The sequence below is a fragment of the Chrysemys picta genome, chromosome 8 (assembly GCF_011386835.1).
Source record: "Chrysemys picta bellii isolate R12L10 chromosome 8, ASM1138683v2, whole genome shotgun sequence".
Taxonomy (NCBI): domain Eukaryota; kingdom Metazoa; phylum Chordata; order Testudines; family Emydidae; genus Chrysemys; species Chrysemys picta.
In genome coordinates this window covers 101417487-101432164 of record NC_088798.1, presented here as the reverse complement: position 1 = coordinate 101432164, position 14678 = coordinate 101417487, and the positions used below count along the sequence as shown (strand labels likewise).

The 14678-nt window shown below is 45.5% G+C and overlaps 1 protein-coding gene across 5 annotated transcripts in view; it reads left to right on the top strand.

Annotated features, from left to right (window-relative positions):
* Positions 1 to 14678, top strand: part of KLHL3 (kelch like family member 3) — a 66070-nt gene that overhangs the window by 33778 nt on the left and 17614 nt on the right. For all 5 annotated transcript variants that reach the window (XM_005295888.5, XM_005295891.5, XM_065555049.1 and 2 more), the window contains 3 exons: positions 2453 to 2562; positions 8866 to 8982; positions 10529 to 10678. In XM_005295888.5, coding sequence (XP_005295945.1) covers positions 2453 to 2562; positions 8866 to 8982; positions 10529 to 10678 — 377 coding nt within the window. The remainder of the gene's footprint in view (positions 1 to 2452; positions 2563 to 8865; positions 8983 to 10528; positions 10679 to 14678) is intronic.

The window sequence follows — 14678 nt, the reverse complement described above, 5'->3', positions numbered from 1 at the left end:
TGTTGTTTATGTAACAGCATTAAGCCGAGCCAGAAATCAGAGAGACCCCAAGGATTTTGTGAGCTCAGTTACTCGAGTACTCGAAAATGCCTAGTTTAAAAGCTTAATTTTAAACGATGGATAACTTAGGCAGGTGAAGTTCTCTTCTTTATATGAGAGGGCAGACGCTGTTAAATGTTTAAAATCAGAACATATTTTACATGCTTGTAACAAATAGCAAGGAATGAAATTGTCAACTGCCCAATCCCTATTCTGTCTTGGCTGAAATGTAGATTGCATTATCCACAGCACGTGCATTGTGCTGCAGGGAGTCTTGTACTGTCCGTTGGCATAGGCACAACACGTCAGGGCCTGATTCTCATTCACACCAAAGCCGTTCGTGTGAAGGTGCCCTAAAGCAGGTGCCGATTGTAATGTACACCCACCCTTAGGCAGTCAGTGTTCTATAAAATGTCAGTGAGAATCAGGCCTGTTAATGTCTGAGTTCAGCCAGAGAGTTTGCCCCGTTAGCTGGAGTAATAGTCTTTTGTGATGACCATTTCCTAGAGGACAGCAAGAGCAGAGCGAGCGGAAAGAGAGGAATGTAAGGGAAGGCATTGCCACCTGTTTGCTGCTGTTTAACCCACGTGGCACCACGAGTGCAGTACAGAACAGAACACGAGCTGCAGCTCTCATGTCGGTGCTCATGGCTGGATTTCTCAGTGCTTGAAAGTCGCTGCTCTAAAGAGAATCCCCAGCAGTAAAGATTCATGTTGCCATATTTCAGCTAAAAGATAAATGGGGGCTGTACAAGCGATGGGTAAGACTGTAAGCGCCTCGGGGCAGGGGCTGCCTGTTCTCGCCTTTAGAGTACTACATGCATGATGCGAGATAGATAGGATTTGTGTATGTATCTATCGATTTACATAATAACATAAAGCACCAACTCTCCTGCGAAACATTATAATGGATTGGGCTGTATAAAAGAGAGCCAGCTTGCAGTAGTATGGATATTTTTCCAGCAATAAAATTGTCTGCAAACAGATCTCAGCCTTTTTAAACAGATGTCCAATTCTTTAATTATATGGACCTGTGCCCTTCGTTAAGCTTTAATATGTAACGGAAAGCATGGTCGGACCTGAAGAGCTCTTTCAGAACTGTGTAGCAGCCGGGGAGATTGCTCCCTGTCTGATTATTTGTGACACACAAATATTGTAGGTTTTTTATACAGTGCCTCTCAGTCAGAATGGAGGGGGCTGGGATGGTGGAAAGGGACTCAGGCCAGGGTGGATCCTATGAGTTTAGCGGAAAGGGTGGGGTAGGTAGATGGATAGGTAGTTGATGGGGTCTGTAGTCTGAATTATGAGGATGGGGGAGACTAGGTTTGTACATAGTGGTGATGGAGCCTGAGGACAGTAAAAGGTTGAGTAGGTGGAAGAGAGTGATGAGGGTGTGAGCAGGGGCAGGGGAGGTCAGTGGTCAGGAAAGGTAGTGGAGGTAGAGACCAGCCTACAGACTGGAGTTACTGTTAATAGTGATTTTGACCCTGGGCATTTGGCTTATTGGAGCAGGAGAGGAAGATGTAAGTATTGGGTGTCAGCCAGGATGGAGGGGGAGTGAGAGGTTAGTGGAACAGGTAGGGTGGCACAAGAGAGGGGTCAGGGTCGAGTGTGGCTGACTGCTGTTGAGATGCCTGGGTTGTTGATGGGTTGGAGATTATGGAAGGCCTAGGAGTGAAGACGGGAGGCTGATGATTTTCCATGCTCTATTTAATCGCCCCAAGCTGCCTGAAATTTCAGCAGGATACTGTGTAATTCTTCACTTCCTGTGTGGCTGTCAGACAGCCGCTGGGTTACACACAGTGCCAGTCTTGTTGAAATGATTCAAGTCAGTGTTAGTTTTTTTTAATAACTGGCAATGTTCAGAGCCTCCGTTCTACATCACAGCATTCTTTAGACCAGTGCTGCCTACTGACTCGCCAACACCACTTCCTGCCTCACCGTGTGGTTTTCTTTTTGGGGGGTCTCTCATCCAAGTACAGAACAAATCTAATGCTGCTTAGCTTGTGAGAGCAGACCAGGATCACATCCAGAGGTGGCATGATTGCAGGTTATCTATTGGTCTAGAAAGGAGCTCTTCTTTCTGAATTGCCGTTAGTAATTATACCTGTCGGAGGAAAAATAGGTAGCAACACTACAGAGTTTTATTTGTGCCATTTTATGATTTATTGCAATTAGTGAATGAGTCTCTGGGGCGGCATAAATAGTATTTCAAATAACATCAGGTTGCTTTAACCTGCACTAAGAATATTTTTTTAGTCTATTCAGCATTTTGATTCCAGTGTAATCATATTTGTCTTGGGGGGGCCGTTGCTGTAAGAATAACAATTCTCTGAACACTGTAGTCCTTCTGTTGACTGAAAGCATGGATTTCATTATAATTTTCCTTTCCAACCTTTGATTTTTTTGAACAGAGCAGCACTTTCCCGAGGTGATGCTAGGGGAAGAATTCCTTAGCCTTAGTCTGGACCAGGTTTGCAGTTTAATATCAAGTGACAAGCTCACTGTGTCTTCAGAAGAAAAGGTACAGTAAGTTATGTAGTAATAGAGAATCTGTTCAGGCATGTTTTGAGTTTAGTCATTTTATTGGCAACTGGTTATGCTCTCTTAGAGTCCTTTTTCCAGCCGTGCACCACATCTCAAAAGGAGAGGAAATTTATAACCAATAAGAATTCTAGAACTCCATCAACATGTTTTACCACAATTTTCTCTACATAAAGTCTTGACTATAAAATCCAGTGTTTTGTCCAGCTCCTCCCAGGGTAAGAAGGAAATTCTGTTTCTCTTTGGAAAACAGGAATCTCTCTTCCACAGGTATAAAGCTCCTCTTCTAGACCCAAAGCATCAGAGAAAGCCAACCTTAGGCCTTTCACTGGTCCAGGATGTTCTGCAATTCAGAACTGGGTAATTCGGGGAGGAGGAGAGGTCCACGATTAGGAGGAAATAAGGAAACACTTTTCTCTGGCAGCGTGTAATTTTTTTTTTTTTTTTTAAGAAAAAATAATGGTGGCTGGTGCCGTTTGGAATGTCAGGCACCATACCCTGTTGGTAAGGCCCTACCAAATTCATTGTCCATTTTGGTCAATTTCACAGTTAGGATTTTAAAAATTTCATGATTTCAGCTATTTCAATCTGAAATTTCACAGTGCTGTAATTGTAGGGGCCTGACCCAAACAGAAGTTGTGGGGGGAGGGGTTGCAAAGTAATTGTAGCGGGGGTTGCTGTACTGCTCCTTCAGAGCTGGGTGGCAGCAGCAGCAGCGCAGAAGTAAGGCTGGCTTGGTATGGTATTGCCACCCTTACTTCTGCACTGCTGCTGGTGGGGCGCTGCCTTTGGAGCTGGGTGCCTGGCCACCGGCCACCGCTCTCCGGCCTCCCGGCTCTGAAGGCAGCGCAGCAGTAAGGGCGGCAGTACTGCAAACCCCTAAAATAACCTTGTGAGCCCCCCCTCCCCCGCAACTCCCTTTTGGGTCAGGACCCCCAATTTGAGAAACGCTGATCTTCCCTGTGAAATCTGTATAGTATAGGGTAAAAGCACACAAAAGACCAAACTTCACAGGGGGAGACCAGATTTCACAGTCCGGGATGCATTTTTCATGGCTGTGAATTTGGTAGGGCCCTACCTGTTGGTCAAGTGCAGATGAAATAGCTGGAGGGAAGGATGGCCAAGTAGTTAGCCTGGGATTTAGGAGAAGTGGATTCAATTACACCCTCCCCTGCAAGCTTTCCTGTCTCACTTTGAGCAAGTCTCGTAGCCTGTGTGCCTCCGTTCCACATGTGTACTATGAGGAGAATAGCACTGCCCTGCCTCACAGGGGTGTTGTGGGGATGAATATATCCGATTGTGAGGTGCTCAGATTTTATGGAAATGGAGGTCAGTTAAGCACTGAAAATGATAAACTACAATCACGTTCCGGTGACGATTGATCCATCACACTGACATGACCAGCTCACTCCAGGGTTTCCAACTTTCTAATGGCACAAAATGGAACACCCTAGCCCCGCCCCTTCCCTGAGGCCCCGCCCCCACTCACTACATTCTCCCTCCCTCGGTGACTTGCTTTCCCCCACCCTCACTGACTTTCACTGGGCTGGGGCTTGGGGTGCGGGATGGGGTGAGGGCTGCAGCTGGGGGTGCAGGCTCAGGGGTGGGGTTGGGGATGAGGGGTTTGGAGTGCAGTAGGGGGCTCCAGGCTGTGGGGTGAGGCCAAGGGATTCGGAGTGTGGGAGAGGGCTGCCGGTTGAGGTAGGGGGTGAGGATTCTGGGGTGGGATCGGGGATGAGGGGTTCAGGATGTGGGAGGGGGCTCAGGTCTGGGGATGAGGGCTTTGGGGTGCACAATGAGGCTCCAGGTTTGGGGGGGGTGCTCAGGCTTGAGGCAGGGGGTTAGGGTGCAGGAGGGGGTCAGGGCTGGGGGTGTGGGTTCTGGGGTGGGGTCAGGGATGAGGGCTTTGGGAGGGCGAATGGGAGAGAGGGATGCAAAGACACAAGAGCAGCCACCTTTTCTGATCATTCGTTTGCAGGAGGGCGCTCTGGGTTTGGGGGTGTCTCAGGGCTAGCGCAGGGGGTTGGGGCACAGGCTTACCTCGAGTGGTTCCCGGTCAGCAGCACAGCGGGGCTAAGGCAGGCTGCCTGCCTGTCCTGACACCGAGTTGCGCGCACCCCAGAAGTGGCCAGCAGATCCGACACTATTAGGGAGTGGGGGCAGGAGGTTCCCGGCCAATGGGAGTGCGGAGCTGGTGCTCGGGGCGGGGGCAGCGCGCAGAGCCCTGTGGCTCCCCCCGCCTAGGAGCTGGACCTGCTGGCTGCTTCTGGGGCGCAGCACGATGCCAGGACACGTAGGGACACTGCCAACCGGACCTTTAATGGCCCGGTCGGCGGTGCTGATCGGAGCTGCCAGAGTCCCTCTTTTACCGGGTGTTCCGGTCGAAAACCGGACACCTGGTCACTCACATGCAAATACTGAGCTATAGATGTGTAATGAATTTGTCATCAGGAAACTAAAAGGGAAGAACAAACTGTCATCCTGTACGTATGATTTTGACAGATTTGCTCTGCTTGTACTGAGCAGCTTGCACAGGGTTTTACTAGCTCTTCCCACCGCTGTGTTAATAAATAGCCTTTACCGTCCGTGTTCCCACAGTTTGGAAAGCCAGCCTTTCACTCGTCTCTTCTGGACTTCATACAGTTGAAAACATAATTTGGTTGGTAGGTTTTGAAGTTCAGCATACAAGACTGTAAAAGAAAATGTAAGCTGAAGCTGCACATTCAAAACAGAAATTAATAACAGGCTAGACATGCAAAAAGAATGGGATTAATGTAGACACACAGGATATGTTCTGGCATCCAAAGAAAATTCCAGAAATTCAGGTTTTATTGACACAGTAGTCCATTAGCTAGTGTAAACTTCAGTATTGTAGGCAGTAACATTTCTCTGATCTTGCATATTCATCTCTTCCAATGTTCTCATGTAGCAGATTATTTTTTAAATCATTTGATGCAGTAAGTAGACAAATGTTTAAAACGGCATAGGGCTAAATTGTCATAACCAGATTTTATGAGAAGCGGTCACTTTTAAAGTAGGTTAAACTCTTCATGGGTAAAGAAATAAGTTGAAATGCCTATTCTTGATGTGTCTTCTGTGTATAATGGAACTAATGAACCAGCAAATTCCATCTTCCAGAATAGATGGACGTGTTCTAGTCAGATACCTGTAGGCCCAAACTGTAACAGGGCATTGGGAGGCACTGCTTTTAGAATATTCCTGTCACTAAAGTAATCTGTCTTGTTTGTATACATTTGGTCAGCCTGAAGGGTTGTCCTCTTAGTACCTCTGCTGTACCTTGGTGCATGTCTCCCTCCTTACTTCATTGCGTCTTTAACTGCAGACATCAGACATAGAAAGAGGGACCTTATTTTTTTTTTTTTTTTACAAAATCAAGTTTGTTCAGACATCTAAAAACTAGGCGCTAACAGTGCATGAAACTGGGACTTTGCAGTAACCTGCAGAAGTGGTAACCCAGCCCCCATTACTGTGTGCCTCACAATGTTTAATGTATTGATCCTCAAACACCCATGTGAGATAAGGAAGTGCTGTTCTCCCCAATTTACAGAGTGGGATGATTGAGGCAGAGATTAAGGTCACACAGGGTACGTCTACACAGCATTTTGGAACAAGCGGGAGCATGTCTCCCAGCCTGGGTTGACGGACTCGGGTTAGCAGGGCTTGCGCCAGTGCTCTAAAAATAGCTGTATGGACAGGGCTTTGATGTTGTGGCTCTTGGGTCCTGAAGCGCTTGGGTCCTGAAGCCTGCTTCCATCCCTAGACCTGGGCTGGGAAGCTCGCTCGCTCACTCACTCTGAAGTTCTGTCGCCGGACCCACAGGGAGTCTGTGGCAGAACAGGGGATTGAACCCACGTCTCCTGTGTCTTGGGCTAAAATTTGCTTATTGATCCATCACTTAAACCTAATATAATATAACCGAGGCTGTGAGCCCAATCCCCTATGGACATGCACCCCATGCCAAGCTACGGAAGCTGGTGTAGAACTTCCCCTCAGAATCTGGGGTCATCAGAGATTTCTGTATGGGAAAACGCCAAGGCTCACTCCGTCTTCTCTCAGGTAGTGTGCACAGAGGTGATATTCCAACCTCGTATAAAAGCTTTTCGGGCAGTCCCAGTCTCTTCCTACACTTTGTTCGTTACTCAGCAAGTCAGAGCTCCCCTCCTCCTAAACTCGAGGGCTGCACCTTGGTTTGGGTAGGTGGCTCTCATTGAACCGAATGGAAGGAATTGCCCCAATTCAGAGAGATTGGCTTTCTCACATCCAGGTTCTCTGTGATGTGTAGCTGAAGAGCTCTGTCTCAAAGTCACAGGGGCTTTGCAAACAATGGAAGGGTCATGGCCATTCAGATTCTGTTGGGCCGGCTGTGAAATGCTCTGGATCACGAGTAGAGTCGTGCACTGAAATACAAAAACTGGTCGGAACCTGGTAACAATTATAATTCTGCAGAACAGTGGAAACTGACAACTTTTGAAATAAAAGAAGTTGGGATTTTGGACTAAGATTTTTTCCTCTCTTAAAAATTGAATTAAGTGCTGTTGGGAGGTGCCAGAGGTACACCTTGTGAGTCTGAATTTTCCCATTTATCCACAGAGTAGGTACAGCATGGGTAGCATCAGTATAAACTTCCTTCACACTATACCAGCAGTGTTCTTCAATCTTATTTTGGATGGCTCGAGATAGCCGTCAACTCTTTTTGACTAAATTCTGACCAGTAGAATTGGTGCCCTCACATGACCTTAATTTCTCCAAACTGGAGGCCTTGGACTCAATATGGCTGCCTCCCAGAAGAAATTAATCCCACTTGTAAATTGTGGGATTGATCATTTGTGACTGCCTGGAAGGCATGTACTCATTACTCTGAATGAGTATGCCAGATTCCAAGATGCTGGATGTAAGGGATACACTTGAAATCTCTTAGGGGAGGGGGAGGATATTTTGGTGCCCATTGATGGGAAGGGCAAAGGTCAGCACTGGGATATTTCACATGTATTTAGAGGCCCACCATGAATAAATGCCAAATTTCACAATTCTGGCTCAGTGGGAACATGGGAATTGTCAGTCAGTCATCCTGTTGCAAGGATCTGGATTATATTACATAATATCTCCAACTGCCCTGCCCCCTTTCCCTACTCTGCAGGTTTTTTCTGGAATGACTTTTATGTTTCGGATAGGTTTTTAGTCCCTGTCTACACTAGGGTTGTAGCTGTTGTGGTTTCAACTCCTTTGTGGATGGGCCTTTACTAACTGATCTTTAACCAAATGTTGAACAGTATGGGCAGAATGAAATGCTCTTAGATACTCCACCAAACACCACTCTCTACCCAACAGTTGAGGTTTTTATTTTAATTTTTTTTTAGTACATCACACCATGCATATTCTTCCAGGATTCTGTGTTGTTTGTTCTACAGCGTACTCTCCACTGCAGCTACTGCTATACAAAGTGTCTGTCTATTTACAGTTTGTTCTTGGCCTTCAGTTTGGCCGCTTATCTGAACCTGTTTGATCCGGAAATAAAGCTGGAATTCTGCTCAGACCAGGTTTCCTCACCAAATTTCCAACACCCCCCTTCTTTCCCTCTTGGAAGCACAGGTTTTTTGTGTGTGGTGTTTGGATCTATTTAGCTGCGCTGCCTTGTTTCAGCTATCAGAGGAGGGTGAAATTTAAGAACTAGAACAGTCAAAATAATAGGGATTTCATTGCACATGTTGTGAGCGTGTTCCATGGTTGTTTTTAGGTTTTGGAAGGCGGTAATGAAGGGATTTAAATCTGATCTTAAGCACTGAATTAGCATGTGATCCCAAAACATATGTGAAGCTGATCTTTCCTGTATTACAAATAATAAATCCTTGTGTGTTGTTTTTACGAATAATGCCTGGCATAAATGCTGAAGGACTAATTGGCTTTGTCTTCATTCCAATACCTAACATAACAGAGGTGTGTACTGGTCTGGATGAACCTGCTTCGCTTTGCGAATGTCATTGATCATCTAATGATGAAACGGGGTTTATCAAAGTGTGCAGCCCTGTTCTCTTGACACACATGATCAATGCTTGGGGAAATGTTTGTGCTCTGCATATATGCAGCATTGTGCCGCTTTATCTCTTTCTGCATTATTACCTGCTAGAACTCTTATCCCTGGTGCATCTTTTCTCTTTCTTTAGACACTGCAAACCTGATGCTTAGACCACTAAGCCTCTGGCTTTGATAATTACTGAGAAGGCACGTTCTCTTTTCTATGATTAATTGTACTCTCTCTGCATAGGTCTTTGAAGCTGTTATATCTTGGATAAATTATGAGAAAGAGTCTCGCTTAGAACACATGGCTAAACTGATGGAGCATGTTCGTCTGCCCCTTTTGCCCAGAGATTATCTTGTACAGGTTAGTGCATTTAAAGAAAAAAAAATCCTCACATTAAAACGGAGTGTAGTTCCTTCGCCTGTGCACTCCATTGTTTGAGCGCTTCTGTTGTGGGTGGTTTGGCATTTATCTGTGTCTGTGGGCGGAAGACCAGAGTCAATACTTTACAGCGTGCCTTCAATCTGAGTGGGACCTAAAGATAATTCAAGCACTGAAAATCCTTTTTCTCCCTGAATGTTTTCTGTATTCTACTGGGCAGTGCACCTTAAAACTGCCACAAATGTGGAAATGTGTATTTTTTTTTTTTTTAAAAAGGCATCCACTTACCTGTTTTTATAGCTGGTTAAATTAAGGGTCTGATTCTGAAGCAGAGCCATGCACATGGGATTCCTGCAGAATCCAGATGGAGGCTTTTGGGAATATATGTGCTTCAAGACCCTACAGAATCCAAAAATGCTGCTGTTAATGTCACCTTTGCACTTCAACGTATTTTTTTTTTTTTTAGGTTATATCTGCACTTCAAGCTGTGGATGTGATTCCCAGCTTGAGGAGACATAGCCACGGTAGCTCTGATGGAGTTAGCATGCTAAAAATAGTTTAGCCGCGGTGGCATGAGAGGTGGGAGGGGCTAGCTGCCCCAAGTATGTACTTGTCTGACACCATAGGCACGTACTCAGGGCAGCTAGCACTTCCCACCTCTTGTCACCATGGTTATTCTCTATTTTTAGCACGCTACTTCGATCAGAGCTATTAGGCACTGGTGCTGGGCTGAATTTCCTGGAAAAAAAAGATCAGCCTGCATGCTGTTGGACCACCTCTGTACCAGGACTGGTGTATCTGTGTAAATAAGTTAAACTTAGACTAGAGACAGACTCTACACCACTGATTTCTCCTTCACTGAGAAGCTGACCTGAAAGGCCCTAGAAGTCTGCTTCTGCTTGGGAGAGAGGGAGGGCTGATGTCAGAACAGGACACAGGTGTTGGGAGAAGGAGCAACAGTAATGCAAGTTGTAGTTGCTATATGTTAGGCTTTCGACATAAAACCAGCTAAAGCCTCCCCACCCCCAATATTCCCCAAGCCTCCCTCTGTATACAGCTCAACTGTTTGGGCGTGATGTAAGTGATGGTCAGGGTGCAGGACTCCATCCTCCCCAGATAGAAGCGGCACTATTGGTGTAAAATGCCAATCCTTGTGTTTGAACTGGGTGCAAAGTGATTCCTGTCCTTTCAGGAAAATCAGTGCCTTTCTGCAGAAAGGATTTAGTTTCCAATATGAGGATGAAAGCAACCCTCATTGTTTGGATGCAGTTATGACTTCAGAACAGATAGACCTGCATAAACAGATCTTTAAAGATCTGGTAAGAAAGAGAGCAAACTTGGAAGTAAATATTGTGTGCCGTAGCAGGTCCTTACTGAAGACTCAGAATTTGCCCACTAATGTTGCTGCTATTCTATCTTTCTCACTGCGGTACTTTTACAAAAAAAATCTCAATCTCTTTCCTATATTTTCGCTGAAAACTCCCTAGTGAAATACATCCATTCAAATAATCTTTATTGGCATTCCCAGACAGTTGAAGAAGAAGCTTTAATCAAGAATAACAACACGTGTAAAGACTTCCTTATTGAGGCCATGAAATATCACTTGCTTCCTCTGGATCAAAGGCAATTGATAAAGAATCCTAGAACAAAACCAAGGACTCCAGTTAGCCTGCCAAAGGTAAGCTAAATTCTCTTCCAAAATAGAGAAACTTGGGAGGGGAAATGTAGGTCTCTTTTTTTTTTTTATTGGTTTTGATATTGCCTCATTAGAGGCATCATCCACCTTTGAATGGCTAGAGCTTGTTCTCTTACTAGATTTCATTTGATTGATTCCTAATTCTGTTGCGTTTCAGTGGCTCTGATAGGGCATGACCCAAAGCCTGCTGACGTCACCCTGACAATGGCACGGGTACTGGAGATTTCCCCATGCCAGGGGAATGCCCAGCAGAGGGTGTGTGGCTAGTCTCCGATCGTTTTTGTGTTGCCTGAGCAGAACAGGGACAAGAATCTGCCTTGCAGTCTCCTTAAAATTGGCTACTATCCTGGAAGCGTGGAGGGTAGCAAATATTCTACCTGTCTTCAGAAATAGCTAGCATTTATCCTGGGAATTGCAGACCAGCGAGCCTAATTTCCGTAGGAGGGAAACTAGTTGAAATGACCATTTAAAAATAGGGTTCGACACTCTCATGCGTAACGAGAACAGCAGCAGTTCCATTAGATAGGCTAGCTGTTTTTTAGAAGAGCTAGAAAACCTTCTGCATTGGGGCATGAGCCAGTCACTAGCTGATGAGGGGTATGAAGATACTTCCTTTATGGGCAAGTAATTCCATAGTGGTCTATTACAGGGTTTTATTGCATCCTCCTGCGGTACTCTCTGTAGTATCAGGGACATGATACTGGAGTAGACTGGTCTGATCCAATATGGCAGTTCCTATGTTCCAATTTCCTACTGTTTGGTTCTCAAAATATTTCATTCTAGACCACCAGAAGTGTTGTGGGGGCAACTGGTGGCCTTGGGACTATAATTGAGAACCGCTGGTCCATGGGATAGGCAGAGGTTAACAGTGCTCAGAGTGTTGGCTGAGATTTCTGCTGAGTGAAACAGCATGGATATTGTCCAGTTGGAGAGGGATATGGTGCTTTTAGCTCTCATTAGTTCATCTGCATGTTGGAGGCAGAGCCTGATATAGCAAAAAAAACAAACAACAAACAACCTTATCCGAAAACTGGCTCATAGCAGATTCTGAGCAGCGACTAAAAATAGATGCGGCACAAGCAAAAATAACTCAGAGATTCCCTGTATTGATATGGGAGCTGTGCGCTGCTCTGCATCCATGTTCATTAGTAAGAAAAAGATGGAGAAGAAAAATGCTACCCTATCCCCAAAGCATACAGGCGGCTTGCACAGAAAACTGAAGTTATTAATGAGAATTTCAGACTGTAAGATGTCAAATCACTTGCCTAGTCCTCCAGATATAACCATAGGACGCTAGATTTCGTGAGACTGTGTACCAGTTTTATCTCAGGAGGCAGTATTCAGATATTGATTTGCTGGATTGTGGATACTGTTAATTTGCAGTTCTATAGTGTGCGCATCGTATTTGCCTACATATTGTGGTTCTTGATAGGAATTAATCTACAGACTCTACCTTTTGGGTTGTCATGATGAATGTGTCACTGTCCTTTACGGACCATGCGCCTGTATCATAGAACTGTAGAAACGAGAGGTGGAAAAGATTTGAGGTCAGCAAGTTCAGAGGTTCTCAAGGTTTTCTATACCATGACCCCAAAGTACGAAAGAAAAACCTACTAGCCGGGCCCCCCACCTCTGCCTTCTATCTAGCCGTAAAAAAAGGGAGGGAGGTTGTGATCCTGCTGGACCTTCCTCATTGAGAAACTACATATGGTCTTGTCTATTGCCCCTACCAATGTGGGATTGTTTCCTTCTGTATAATCTCCACTGCTTTGTCAGCGTCTCGTTTTAAGTGTCCTAAGCTCCATAGCTTTCCACCCTTTTCCTTGGGAGTATAGTCCACAATTAGTAGGTCACCCTTGTTAGGAAATGTTTCCTAATAACTTTTTACCTTGTCACCTCAATTTCATGCTATTGCTTCTACATTAAATAGTTATACAGAAGAGCTCTTTCCTTGTTTTTTATGCCCTGTAAATACTTCTAGACTGTTATCTAACCATCCCATTCCACCCCGACCCTCTGGGACTTGAACTCAGGACCTTTACATACTAGGCTACATAGTTTTTTCTTAGAAACAAGAGATCGGGTTTTGTTTTATTCCGCCGGCATGCTGTTTGTCTGTTCCAAGGCTAATTATCTTGGTGCCAACTCGTCAGCCTTCTTAAAATACGGTTGTCTTGTGTAATGCTTGCTCCTGCTGGCATGCTGTGCTGTGATAAGAGGAATAAATCTCACTCTCAATAGCTGGAAAGAATAAGAAGTAATGTATTCAGACCAATGCACAAATCAAACTGCTTTCTCAATGAAGGAGCCAGCGACTGTTTCAAAAATCTGCTTGGGTTCCGCTGCCGCTTGGTTGCTATGGGCAACCATCAACTGCTGAGCTCTCATCGGGAATGTTCCCGTGTTCCCAAACACAACAGTCACGTGCAAGAAACGTGTAGTTCGGGGGCTTCAGAAAATGCATTGGGATTTGATTTTTTTTTTTTTTTTCCTGCTGTTGATCAATATAAAGTTTACTAAGATCTACGCAATTTAGACTTAAAATGCACTGGATTTGTATCCGTGCACATGTTGCACCAGAGATCTTAAGAAGCTGACAAGGATCACACTCTGCAATCCACAGACAGACCTAATAATCCAGTGGTTCTCAAACTGTGGGTCGGGACCCCAAAGTGAGTCAGGACCCCATTTTAGTGCGGTTGCCAGGGCTGGCTTAGACTTGCTGAGGCCCAGGGCCAAAGCTGAAGCCTGAGACCCACCACCCTGGGACCGAATCCTGAGGTGGCAGGGCTTAGGTTACAGGCCCCCTGCTGGGGCTGAAGCCCTGGGGCTTCAGTTTTGCCCCCTCCCTCGCACAGGGTGGTGGGGCTCAGGCTTTGGCCCCCCATCCTGGGCCGTGGGGCTCGGGCGGGCTCAGGCTTCGGTCCCCACTCCTGGGGTTGTGTAGTAAGTTTTGGTGTCGGAAGGGGATCGCGGTGCAATGAAGTTTGAGACTCCCTGTAATACTCTAATCCCTTACACAGACATGGTGCTTTCTGGGGGAGTGGTCCACCTGGAGTGCTTCACTTATTTATCAGCATCAACTTTTGTCAGCATAACTCTGAAAACCGCAAATAAGCAGTGGTCTGGCCACTGAAACGACACTGAGGTCTTCTCCACTTAGAGCACTGGTGCATTGTGCATGTCTGTGGTGGGATAAGAAATGCTGCATTGGTTTATGCATGACAAAGGTAAATGTGACAAGGCACATGGGCAATAAATACATCAATGAGGTGATGGGCTGCTGGATTAAGCAGGGTTACAAAATGGGGGATAGACTTAGAAAAAGAATCCTCAGAGGTCATTTGAGAAAATTCTATTAAGACAGTCCTGAGAGATGGGACGTCCAGCCAGGAGTATGTCTGATTAGCCTTCAAATATGTATTTCCTCCCTTAAAGGCTAACGATTTCCATTCCCTTTGGTTCCTTTTCCTTGGCAGGGTGGGAATGGGGGATTTCCTTGAATCTCTAGGTCTCTTTACAACTCTTCTGCTGCAGTGGGAAAGGTTTTGAGGGAGAGTCCATGGGGAAATCCCAATTGCATAAGAACATAAGAGCTGCCATACTGGGTCAGATCATGGTCCATCTTGCCCAGTATCCTGTCTTGGACAATAGGCCATATCAAAGCTTCAGAGGGAATGTACAGAACTGGGTAGTTATGGTGTAATCCATCCGTCTTCCGTTCCCAGCTTCTGGTAGGCAGAAGTTGACGGTTGCCCCAAGCATGGGGTTGAGTCGCTGACTATCTTGGCTAATAACCATTGATGGACCTATCCTCTGAATTTATCCAATTCCTTTTTTGAACCCAGTTATACTTTTGGCCTTCACAACATCCCTTGCCAATGAGTTCCACAGGTTAGTTGTGTGGAAAAAGTTCTTCCTCTTGTTTGTATTAAACCTGCTGCCTATTAATTTAATTTGGTGACCCCTGGTTAGTGTATTG